This window comes from Leptodactylus fuscus, chromosome 2 (genome assembly GCF_031893055.1).
Source record: "Leptodactylus fuscus isolate aLepFus1 chromosome 2, aLepFus1.hap2, whole genome shotgun sequence".
Taxonomy (NCBI): Eukaryota; Metazoa; Chordata; class Amphibia; order Anura; family Leptodactylidae; genus Leptodactylus; species Leptodactylus fuscus.
Window position 1 is genome coordinate 146,467,350 of NC_134266.1, and position 13,783 is coordinate 146,481,132.

General features: G+C 38.8%; 1 protein-coding gene across 1 annotated transcript in view; it reads right to left on the reverse strand.

The window, feature by feature from the left end:
- PPM1E (protein phosphatase, Mg2+/Mn2+ dependent 1E) overlaps positions 1–13,783 on the reverse strand; it is a 154,377-nt gene that overhangs the window by 19,864 nt on the left and 120,730 nt on the right. Inside the window, exon 3 of the mRNA XM_075264886.1 lies at positions 3,278–3,477. Coding sequence (XP_075120987.1) covers positions 3,278–3,477 — 200 coding nt within the window. The remainder of the gene's footprint in view (positions 1–3,277; positions 3,478–13,783) is intronic.

Genomic DNA, 13,783 nt, shown 5'->3' on the forward strand with positions numbered 1-13,783 from the left:
CTCTGATGGATTTTTTTCTTTTTTTTCAGCCTCAGGATGTTCTGCTTCACCTCAATTGAGAGTTCCTTTAACTGCATGTTGTCTGGTCACAGCAACAGCTTCCAAATGCAAAACCACACAACTGGAATCAACCCCAGACCTTTTAACTACTTCATTGATTACAGGTTTACAAGGGAGACGCCTTCAGAGTTAATTGCAGCCCTTAGAGTCCATTGTCCAATTACTTTTGGTCCCTTGAAAAAGAGGAGGCTATGCATTACAGAGCTATGATTCCTAAACCCTTTCTCCGATTTGGATGTGGAAACTCTCATATTGCAGCTGGGAGTGTGCACTTTCAGCTCATATTATATATATAATTGTATTTCTGAACATGTTTTAGTAAACAGCTAAAATAACAAAACTTGTGTCACTGTCCAAATATTTCTGGCCCTAACTGTATTCTATATATCATTGAATCTTAAAGTGGTTTTCTGGGATTCACGTATTGATGACCTATCAGTATATGATTGGTGGAATACAACTCCCAGGACACCCTATATCAGCTGCAGCATTTGGGTGAGTGCTGCACCCTCTTCAATGAGCAGAGCACCTTACATTATGTGCTTGGTAATGCATCTCAGCTTCATTCACTTGAATGGGCCTGATCTGCTGCTGTATCACGTGACTAATGGACATAGAATGCGGCAGCCTCTAAACAGCTAGTGGATGTCTGACCTCCAGAAATTATACATATTGATGACCAATCCTAAGGATAGGTCACCAATATATAAACCCACAAAACCCTTGTAATAAATGTTGTAAGAGATGCTACAAAACATTTTCATGAGGAATATAGCATATCAGAATCAAAGTCCATTAAAATCTTTTTAATTTCATACAAGATGCTCATAACTGCTAAGTAATGTGGAAAACTGGAATGGGGAAAAACAATGATTGAATTCTAAGTGGCAGTATAAAGCACACTATTATATGATACTAATCTGAAAAAAAATTCATTTCGTTTTCACAACATAATTAAAAAGGTGTTGTCCAGGAATTTCAGAAGTCAGGGAGGAGTCCGATGAAGATGAAATATTACAAAAAAAAATCATCATACTCTCCTTTCTCTGGAACAGATGATGTATGTGAGTGACTTCTGGATATATATCACTGGTCTTGCACATTTGATGGTAGTAATGAAATTGGTGTTTTTAAAAGGGTTCTCCAACCCACTATGTACTAAATAGATGCCACAACACACACTTAAAGTACTTTGTTTGATGCAGTATTTAATTTTTCAGTTTTTCCAAAGAATATATGTAATATTAAATTTTTCACATCTCAATGCTATATAATATAGAATACATTTGTACAATGGTCGAATGCGGGTCAACAATGCAACATTTCGGTCAATCCCTGACCTTCTTCTTCTCGCTTGATCTTTATGTACGAGCAGAGAGATGTGGAGCAGAGTGTGGTTGCTGAATGGCCTCAGCGGTCATGTGTGTTACAGAACTTCTGCCAGCAAAAGCACAGCGCGGGCTGGACCAGACAGGAACAGAAGACACTGGAGCGTATCATTTTTTTTAATTTTTTTTTTTAAATATCACCTTTACCAGCCTCCTACCTGACTTCTGAAATTTCTAGGCAATTCCTTTAATGATCTCTACCATTGAATGTGGTCTTCCATTAGTTTTTTCTGGAAAACTCCTATATAGGGGGTTCTCTCTTATGATGAAGCCACAGTTCACATGAATGTTTCCAACTTTCATTAACACAGGACCTCATTCTTGGGATTGGCCAATCCATGTTATTAGTAAAATGTCTTTCATAGGGTGAAGTCTGTACTATGCACAACATGGAGCCAGACGCAGTTGGCTCTTGGCTCTGTATGGTGACCAGGTACCGATGCTGCAGCTCAACCAATGAGGTCTTTTTTGTATAGCTCTTATAGAGTATTCAATACCTCCTGATGGCACCATACAGTGGAACATGGGGTGCCTACATGTCAGTAATATGAACTGATAGCGGAGTGCAGCACTCTGTATTGTGTTCTATGGGGGTCCCAGTGGTCAGGAAACTACTGATCAAAACCTGTACCTGATTATGGGCAAATCCTTAAGAATCCAGATCAGATGAACAAGATTAACCTGTATTAAAAGGTATTATCCGAGAAAAAAAAGTTTGCTTTATTCTCCAGAAACAGCACCACTCTTGTTTACAGGCTATGTTGGATATTGCAGCTCATTTCTTTTTAAGTAAATTGTTAAGGCAACTCCCTCCCCAAAAAAACAAAAACAAAACAGGCTCAGTTATTTTTTATTTTAATTCATCGGCTCAAACTAGGTAGGATTTTTAGACTTAGATTTTGGGTTTTTTCACTGTTTAGCTAATTTTAACTGTTATGCTGTAGCTAAAAATATAGTGAAGTGAATTATTACTTCTGAGCCTATCACTTGTCACATCTCCTCCCAGACAATCTGAGCTTAATACGTTGATTATATCTTTCTTGGAACATGCATGTTTAATGCTGGGGATTGTCAGGGTTGAAATGTGTATTCTGTGATGTGATTAAATGAAATATCTGGAACATTTTAAGAAAAGCAAATATATTGTAATATTTAAGCATCCAGACAGCTATGTCCCATAAGTATATTTAGATTTTTTTTTTAGCGTCTAAGCAGAGCAGGGGCTTTGGAGCTCTATTTATCCTTAAGGTATTTTAATGTAACATTAAAATGTGTTTAAAGGAAAAGAGTATTTGCAAGATAACATTAAAGGTGTTTTAAAATGGATTGGTTAGTTAAAGAGGACCTTTCATGTCATTGGGCACACGCGGTTTTATATACCACTAGAAAGTCAACAGTGCGCTGAATTCGGCGCACTATTGGCTTTCCCATTATGTGCCCCAGGGGGAAGAGCTATTGGCGTCGTTACCAATAGCTCTTCACTGTCAGAAGTGCATTCCTAACAGTCTAGCTGGGAACGCCTCTCCTGACAGTACTCACCCATAGACTTGTATTGGGAGAACATTCCTCACTGCTCAGCATCATGGCTGGGTGGTAAGGAACGCCCTGTCTGACACTACAGAGCTACGGACAGTACTGTCAGGAGGGGCATTCCTATAGTCCTCTCAAACAAGCGTCCCACAATAGACACTGTACTTAGTGATTTCAGAATTGAGTAAGGTTGTCGCACATAGTGGTCATGCTACATTGTATACAGTGCCTCATGGTACAGTGTGTCTTTTACTTTAAAAATATGATGCAGCTTTTATCTTCAAATGAATGTTCAGTACCTCAAGATTGAAGAGGATGTTAAAGTCTGGAATGCAGACATGCTTGTCTTCCATCTTCCTTCGCATGTTTTTGATCGCATGAATTGATGTCTCATAGTAGAGATGTGGTTTGGGACACAAAGGAAAATCTTTTACCCAGCTACAACATATCTCATGCAGCTTGCCGAATACCGCACGTGCCAGTTTCACAGTCTCTAGCTCTAGAAAGTAAGCAAAACAGAACAGGTTGTGAAAGTTAACAATCAATATTAATAAGAAATAGCATTACAACAGTTTACAACCTTTGTTACCAAGTTGAGGGCTTAACTCATAAAGCAAAGTTTGCTTTCAGGTAATGCAAGAAGAAACTGGGGTACCCAAGTCAGACTCTTTACCTACAAGCATGCTCTAGGTCTGTAAAGTGATACTTCAGAGCAGGGGTAGGGAACCTTCGGCTCTCCAGCTGCTGTGAAACTACAACTCCCAACATGCTCCATTCACTTCCATAGGAGTTCCAAGAACAGCAGAGCAAGTATGCATGCTGGGAGTTGTAGTTTTGCAACAGTTGGAGAGCTGTACGTTCCCTACCCTTGCTTTAGAGAGAGGATAAGCTTTTAGTGCTTTGGTAATATTCTTCTATCAGAGAGCAAGCAGAGACTGTGGAATTCTTCTAACTTCTCAGGACTTGACCCTAAGACACTACATTCATCCTCATTCCACCTTACTGTTCATTGAACTCCAAATTTCTTGTGAGTCCCTACTATACCAAAATCTATAACATCTTTTGTGTAAAACAATTTTTAATAATTATACTGGTTATGCTAATCTACAAATCCCACCCTGCCTTTCTAAATATACTTCCTCTGTAATCCAGATAACCACCTGATGGTTCACTACTTCTCGTCTTACATTCCAACTGAATCTTCACAATTTCCTTTATCTATCTTGTGAGTGCTATAGTCAATCTTAAATCCTAGTTTCCATTCTATATCTTTGACCACTTCTTGATTGTTTTTTTATTTTTGGTCAGCTCTATTTGTTTTGCACTTGAGGTTACATTCTTAGACCCCATGCACATGACCAAGTGTGTTTCCAATGTGGAGCCGAGTTTGAAGCGGAATATAGTTGGATGACACGGAGAATGGCATCCGAGTGTCATCTGAATGCATTCACATCTATGGGGGCTTCCAATCTGTACTGATGATATGGAGCAGGATAGAACCTGTTCATCACAGAATAAATTCCAATGACACTCGGATGTCACTCTCAGCGTCATCCAACTGTATTCCACTGAAAACTTGGCCCCACATTGGAAGCACATTCGGTAAATGGATCCCTTTTCTTTTGTTCTTAAAGCAGTAGTTGTCATTTTTGATATCTATATATTACACATTTAGGTAGTACTTAAAATGAACAATAAGACAGTAATATACATAAGTACAATGTTTTGTGTAATAGATCATATTAATCACAAAATAAAATCTAAATTAAAAGAACATATAACCCTACCACTTTATATTGCGAATAGCAGCCACCTCTTCCCGTCCTCACAACCTCCCCCTCTGTTCTATCTACAGGAAACTCCTACCCATAAACAAAGTCCCATCCTTACATTGTCTCCAAAAGTGTAAAAGTAGCAAAAAATAAAATAAAAAAAGTAAATTATTAAAACCTGTTCTTTGCAAGATCTTTACAATAATTCTTGTTTCAGAAACACAATGCAGATTGACAGACACTCTGCACAAGTTTACTTTCTTCTTATTTCTGTGTCGCTGATACCCAAGTTTACTGTTTCCTTCAATTTAAGCGTCTATATATTTAGTTATCCAAACCAAACACAATTCCTTTACAGTATTGCTGATAGATTTTAGGAAGGCTTTCAGGAAGTGTACAAAACACTGGAACACATACCTAGGCCATTTGGAAGTGCTGATTATATTTGATATTTTTAGACATGGAATTTCAATAATACCCTACTTCTACATTTTGGTGATGTATGTACAGATCTGGGCTTCGAAAAAATGTCAACATGGATCTGCATGAATGTAGCTCTCTCATTAGAACAGAAAGGCTGTTTGTAAAGTCTGGATGTCATCCTGACATCCCTGCCAAGTCATGCTTGTTTACTTCCATTATTCACAGAGTGTCCTTAAAGTTATTCCATGTCTTGCCAAGAACAAATCTAAATGACAATAATGTAATTTATACCCTACTTCTACATTTTTTGAGTCACATCAGGCTACAATAAAATGGCACTGCTTGCAGTACTTTTCTCTCTGCATGTTTTTTGTAGAAACCACATGGATCCCATTAGAGTCTATAGGGTCCGTGTGGTTTCTTAGGTAACTGTTTTTTAATATGTATAAGTTTTCGTTCAGGGAAGGAGTCCCCATGCTGATGTGAACCGGGTCTCGTGCTGTTAAGCAGTTGTGGATAAGTGATGTTTTGGGCTTGTTTTATATCACAAGATGTGGGAACCTTGCAGTCTTTGGGGGAGATTTATGAGGCTGTCTTCTTTGTTTCATCTATGTTGGTGGAGGATGCACCAGGTTTATGAGGTAGCACACAGTTTCCCATAAATCAATTGCACAAAAGATACTAGGAGTCATCGCAACTAAAAGAAAAAGACGACTACAGGATCATTTAGTTCTCTGTGTGGAGTGATCTTCGGTTAGCCTGATATTGATTATACAGCCTGATTGTGGTTGTGAGGAAGGATCTCTGATAGCGCTCCTTCTCACATTTGGGTGAAGCAGTCGGTCGCTGACAGTACTGCCCAGTGCTGTCACGGTCTCATACATGGGATGGGAGTTGTCCTCCAGCATGGAGCTCACCGTAGACAGTATCCTTCTGTCACCCACCACCTGTACTGGGTCCAGGGGGCTCCCCAGATGGATCCCAGCTGGCTGCCCAAACCACCCATATTACATATGGATTAGAAAGCAGAATCAAATGGAAGATACAATAAGAATAGGAATAAGTGGCAATACTAGACACAGCCCATGGATTAGAGTGGTGCTGCCATAAGAAAAATTGTGAACATTTTTCCTAACATTATACAGTCAATACCATTCTGAGCTACACATAAGTCAATGTATGTATTCAGTCTTACTCAATAGTAACTTCTAAGTATACGAGTGGTTACTTATATTTCACTTATACATCTGACAGGGCAAGAGAAAAGATTTCAAGTGTGGTATAAATACCAGGCATGTCTAACAGGAGCTTACATGCATTGTTGTAGCTAACCAGATGATGAAGCTTGGCTGCTTACATAGTCCTCTATTATTAAGTGCTGGAAAGTTGCTTCTAAATCCTGAACATACATACATAATTCATCACTAGCATGTTTTGACTCTTCGCTGTGTCTCAGTGCTTATCAATGACAGGTCCATGATCTGATTTCTCAAACTTTTTGCTAGTTATCCTCTTCCTCTTCTACATCTCATATTTGTTTTCCTTGACAGAGATATTGACAAAAGTCTTCACAAAAGTTCAAAGACATCAATTATTCTCCAATCCTGCTTTCACATGCATAAACAGCCAAAGACGACAGTCTCAATAATTCTGACCTTTGCTTCTACAGAAGCAAAATTCCACCTTTTTACATCATTTCTGTTTAACCACTTAAGGACCAGGCCAATTTTCCTGGTTCATTTTTTTTCATTTAGGTTATCAAATAATGTTTGTTTGTTTGTTTGTTTTTTTAGGGGGGGGACACAGGGAGTTTTTTCTTTTCTGTTTTTTTTATAGACAGTATGCTTTCCACTTCTCAGAATGGCTTCCTCCGCCTTCCATTTACCCAGTGTGAACCCTAGCATAACCCATATTTGCATATAGCCTCACACTCACAAATCTATGGAGGAGGGGATGGCTGCAGTTAGCTATAACCTTGTCTTGAAGAATATAGCAATGTCAAGAACTCTCTCACTCAAAGAACTCTCAAACTGCAGTTATTTGTGTTTCTTTTCCAGCAGACTCCTCCATCCCTCTCCATAGACTTCTATGTAAAAAGTAACTTCATCTAATAAATGAAAAAGGAAGCCTACAGATATAGCAGAGCTAACACAAACGTCTGTAATTGGTTATATGTATGCAGTGTGATATCACAGAAAACAACAAACCAACAAAAGTAAAATTCACGCTACAGAAGTTTGGGTTGACTGATATATCAGTATTTCTTTAATAAGAAAATATTGCAAAGTTGTTTTTTTATTATTCACCTACACTATCAACACCTACCATTCATTTATGGAAAAAAAAAAAAAAAGTTTTAGAACTAGAGGTACAATTGAACAGATTTTTGTTTTTAAGATGTAAATTCTGTGGGATTCATACTGCAGATAGCAATGCATTGTTCGAGCTTAGATGACAGTAACACAGAACTAGGTGTTAGATGACATATCTGTCAATGGAACAGAGCTAAGCTGCTGTCTGGATAAATCAAAACCAGCAGAGTTTGGAACAAGCATTGCAGGAAACTGTACAATGGTCCCTCAAGTCACAAAATTAATTGGCTCAGACACCACCATTGAAGCCTTTGTAACTTTAGACCATTAGTAACTGATTCTGAATACCCCAGAATGTAACAAAAATAAAAATAAAAAGAAATATCTTTAGGTAGATGTAGATATGGGAAATCCTAATGCCAATACAAATACACTAAAAGTCAGGAAAAGCTGCAGAAAGCTTTAAATGACTATATGCAATGGGGCTAGGAGTCCTAAAAAGAATGCACAGCAGACCCAAAAAATAACATGTAGATGCACTCACCTTTTGCCCAAATGTGCTACCCATCCTAGCATGGGTATTGAGAAGTACAGAGTAGGTAGTACTGCACTGTACTGCAGGGAGTCCTGGAAAAAGAAGTGTCTGTCACTGCTTCCCGTTGAAAACTATGTCAATGGGTGGCATATTCTGGACAGAATTTGCAGCAAATTCAGATGTGTGAACTGAGCCTTAAAATGAATGAATCCGTTGTAGTATATATTTGAATGCGTTTTAAATGATACCTTTCTTGATTGTAACAGCATTACAGGTTATAGTTACTGGATTACTATATTTATGGTGATGGGTCATTGATCCAGAATTTTTTTTCTGATTGCCAGATTTGGAGGGAATTGTTTTCCCAAGATAAGAAAAAATGGCTTCGTCCTTAAAGGGTTTGCCTTACTCTTGATCAATATTTCCGGACAATGGGCTGAACTGGACAGAAGTACGACTTTTTTTCACTCTTAGTGGAATGGAGCTAGCTAATTCAAAGGCTAGGAGCACTACTGATCTGGTGAAGTGATGAAAGGACCTTAGCCGCTCCATTGGGTCCCAGTGGTCTGACCCCTCCAGCCTCCAGCTATGGCATATCTGAGTGATAAGCTATGTCATTATGAGAATACACTTGTAACTGGTTCCAGACCACCCGCTGACTATAATTGTCTGGGCGGTCCACTATTAGCCCTGCAAGGACGTATCCGTACGTGTTTGCATTGTTAAGCAGCTGCAGAGGCAGGGAGCCGACTATTAGTACAGCCAGACCTCTCAGAGAAGTCCGGGACCGCTTAGTGACCACTGGGTACAAAGATATTGTAGCCACCATGATGTGGACCCAATTGACAGTCTCATGATCTGCCAGGGGCTTGGAACTGTAGAAGCAGCTGTGTTTGGTGTTCCTGTAAATTCAGTGTGATGAGATAGGCTTCTCCCTTCCACATCCCAACCCAACAGCATGTACCTTGGTTGATGAATAAAGAACACAAGTGAAATCACTACTTAATGTACTTATCCCCTAAAATCACCCTCTACTCAATGGACTCTTGTGCTTTCGTTCTGCTGTATTCAATACATTGTGTCTGCCAGATCTTCTTCATTTATATATTGAAAGTGCTGCAAGCAGCGTAGCTCACAGTGCTGGAACCAGAATAGGGAGGGAATAAGAGTCCATATGACAGACAAATTGCGAGCTGAGTCAGCTCTTGAGCAACACAACGGTTTATAATGTGTAACTTACAGCTGTGAGTAGGCGGCTATCATTTGCTTTGAGGGGTTCGGTACTATTTTTAATCCTACTTCCCTTTCTTGTATAATTTTTTCCTTCCCCTCTATTTCAGTCACATACAGTTACTTCCACCCCCCTCTTTCCTATACTCTCTAGTTATCACTACATTTTCCACAAACTGCACAGTTAATGGCCATCAAGAATCACTTAGAGGGGCTATTATAACAATTGAGAATGGAAAACCTATGGATTTCATATCAGAAGTCTGGGCACTACACCCTCTGCTTAATACCTATTTGTATTGTATAGCCTTAGCCAAGACTGTTCGCAACAGAGCAGCCCAAAATATAACAGATTTTATTACAGGAAACCCCCATATCTTACAGTTACAGATGAAGTATTGCAGTGTATTCCCACAATATCTTGCACTGTAGAAGTCTCCTATTCAACCAAGTCTACTAGTGCATAGATAAAATGTTAGAATTAGTGCAATACACTGGCGGATAGGAAGAAAGTGTCTGTACATAACAATCCAAATGTATATGCCATCCAAGATTTGTACAAATGTCATTACTCATGCATGAAAATATCTGTTATATTGGATGGTCACATATGGCCTTATATTCCATTCTGATCCATCTATCAGGAACATAATCATATTCAGTAGGGGAAACAATAATGGAATCTAACCGTCAACTGCCCTGATCTTCTCTAAATAAGAGATTTACAACATATTGCAAATCTCCTTTTGTGGCGTCAGCCGTTTAGTAGCACAGCAAGGGGTAGTTTACACAGAGTAAACGCACGCTCATTTTGGCAAAATACACGTGTAAAAAATACACGTGTAAAAGTAAGACTTCCATTGATTTCAATGACATTTTTTTACACGAGTAAAAAAACACATCAAAATACTCGTCAAAATAAACGTGTAAAATGTCATTGAAGTCAATGGGAGTCTTATTTTTACATGTGTATTCTTTACATGTGTATTTTGCCAAAATGAGTGTGCTTTAATCCGTGTGAACTACGTAGGTAGGTAGAGGCATGGACCCTTGTGCATATATATATCAGAATAGATTGTATCTTTTCAAGGTAGACAACAAACTTGAGCTCTTTGATCTAAGGCTTACATCAGGGGAAGGCAACCTTTTTTGTTCGGCGTGCAGATTTAAATAAAAAAATAAAATAAAAAATGAGGTACTCAAAATGCCGCGCAATAATTGTAAAGATGACGATCCCCATAGTAAAGTCTTATAATTCAAACAACAGCATTGAGGTGCTGTCATACTGTGCTCCCAGCCACATGTGTTTACCTCCATTTACCTTGATACGCCTGTACTTTTCCATTAGAAGCAATGTAAGTACATGGGCAAACCACAATTAGTGGTAAATATATGTGGCTTGGGGTGCCGGCGATCACAAGGAAAATGGGCGGCCGCCATAGTTAAACACCCGGCATGTGCCATACTACTACAGCGGATGTTGCGAAGGGGTTAATGTGAGACACATAGAGTTACTAAAAATAAATTAATAACCCCAAATGCATGACATTAATAGGAATAGAAGCTCCAGCATGTACCTGGTGTTTTTTACTTTCACTTTGCTGTACGGAGCTCTCCTCTGCTCTTCTTAGGAGGAGCTCACCTCTGTAGCAGGCAGGGTCCAGGCAGGGTCCTTGTGCTGCACAGTGTGATCTCATCCTCCTGGGATTTCCTGTCTCTCTAGCAAGAGAGGAGGGAGCATCCTATATCATTGTTGTAGCAGAGCACTAAAGGACGCTCCATCTTCTATTAATATTCAGGTCCCAGGCTGGCTGCCGTGCCAGCAAGATATGCCATGCATGCCAGTCTTGACACGCGTGCCACGGGTTGCCGACTCCTGGCTTACATCTTCCCTAATCTGAACCTATCATCTTTCAAGACATTTCTATAGTTCCACCAAATACCAGCCCAAATACTTTATTCCCAATATTCACAGTTTCAATTGTGCCCTAAAACACACCTTTTTTAGCAGGCCTATCACATTGTAACTGTTCTCAATTTAGCCCCTTTCTTCAATATTCCTGAAAACCTGACCCCTTTTCCAACAGTAAGTACTGCTCTTCATATCTGTATATACCAGATGTATCACATGTACTGGCTGGTGACTGGCTCGTGCAGTTTTATGTATCCTACTCCAGTTTTATAAAAGATGGCTAAAAGGTTGTACAAACACTATCTGGATTATGATATTTAATTATGAATATGCAAAACATGCATCAACTCTAAGTGTTGTATTCATCTTCTAAATATAAGTATATATATATATATATATATATATATATATATATATATATATATAAAATTTATGGTAATAATGTGAAATGGTTATTGCCAAGGCAGACAATATGGTTGTTGGTGGCTGAAGATGGATTTTCAGTGATATTACGTCTGCAGTCTCTATTTGTGAAACTGATGTAAACATTTTATACTGTGAAAATGAAAAACCTCAGGTTTACAAAATTACTACTAAGGATCAGATCGCTCTTTCCATCATCACAATCCTTGATATGAGGAGAATCATCACTTACCAAATACTATTACCAGAGCCATATGATGGGCATAAATGCTGTCAGGGTCTGGGATTGCTAGGTGGGGTGGCATAGACACACAAGTCCAGTTTCTTTAGTCCAAAACAAAGGTAGAGTTTTATTTTCACTCAAAAATATAGTGCAGCAACAAAAGGAAACAATACAAAAATAAATACCTGCCCGGCTAGGCTCTAACTAAACATAGAATAGATTACCTCACCTAGAATAACAGAAATCAAAAGCCAGTAGAATCACTCAGGACACAGCTCCAAAAATATGACCTCTTTCTTTGGCTCTCTAGCCAAGCTCTGCCCAAAGTCTGCTGCTGGAGCTGACTTCTTAAGCTCCCTTGACAAGGAGACTCTCTGCAGCTGAGGCACTGCTGGAACATCCCAAAGTGTGGACTGGAGGGGGGTGGAAGGTCCCACTGCCAACCTACCTGCCATTCCCAAAAAATCCAGCCCAATAACCTGAACTTTGAAAGAACACTCAGCAGACAGAATTATCTGCTGAGAAACATTCTTTCTGGAGTTTTCTCATCTCACCCACCTTAGTAGTCTGGGAGAGATGTACACCCCTTCCATTACCTGGCTGGTCATTGGCTTACAATGCTTATAGTAAATGTTATGGTATACAGAATGTATAGATCATGTCACTGACAAAATGAAGATCAATAATATAGGATTCTCACTGGCTAAACACATTCATTGACTAATAATAATAATAATAATAATAATAATAATAATAATAATAATGTCAGATTGCTGCTAAACTTGTCATGCTGATACGTAAATGATTACAGGGGTTATCTGATTAGACAATGGGTGATTCCACAAGTGGGTGTAAAAGCCACACTGCCTTATATAGAGGCTCTTAGAGGCTACTTAGGATAGTGTACCTTTTGGAGAGATTACTACTAGATATCCTCTAGGATGCACTCAAAAGACATTTTGGTTGGTTGGCAAACTTTGAATGGCAGCACATAATTGGAATAAGAAAAGAAGATTGGTCATTTCAATGAACTGCCCGCAATCTAGGCAATTCTGATATATTTGATGGGAGCAGTGCAGGGGCATAGTTAAAGGGATAACAGAGGTAGTAATCGCTACCAAACCCTGGAGCTTTACAGAGTTTAAAGGCCTCTCTACAACATACAAAGACATCAGTATTATAGATAGCACATGATAAGTGGGGACCCGATTAGATATTTTGCATTGGGGGACTGGACCTTCAAATTACAGATCTACAGTGGTTATGTGAGTACATGCACACACAGTAAGCAGACTCTAGACAACCCACACAGAATACCAGCAGCATCATTTGATTCCCCAACAATCATGAGCAGCTCGCAAAATTGTTCTTATCCACTATACAGACACAGGAAGATTCTCCATTACACCCCTGTCTCACACCTATGGGTAAATGTGCCTCTATACCCAACTATATCACATCCTGTATCCAGGCTAGGGGTGGCCGAGCAGGGCACTAGAGCCCCTTTTCAACTGTACAGTTTGAACAGCTTGAGAAGAAGTTTAAGAAATTAAAAAAAATATATATATATAATATATATATATATATATATATATATATATATATATATATATGCCCTTATTTGAAATACCCAAATTACCATTTTTCACCTACAAAACGTGGCCTTAAAGTTCCTAAATTTGCCATTGCACATTAACATTTTGCAAGCCAAGTGTTTTTCGGGTTTGTGTGTCCAAGTCAAAGACAATTGGATCGCATACTTGGTCGTGTGCATGCAAGATGGCAAATGTAATAGTTTTACAGCGAAAATATGTACCACATATATACTTAATTGCATTACTTCTAATTTCATACTACTCATTCACTAAAATTAAGTGTTAAAAATACAAAGTCGAGAATTTTTACTATGCACAAAAAAAAAATATATATAAAGTGTGACCTCTGGCAGACAGTACGTCAGTTCACTTCAAGTCAA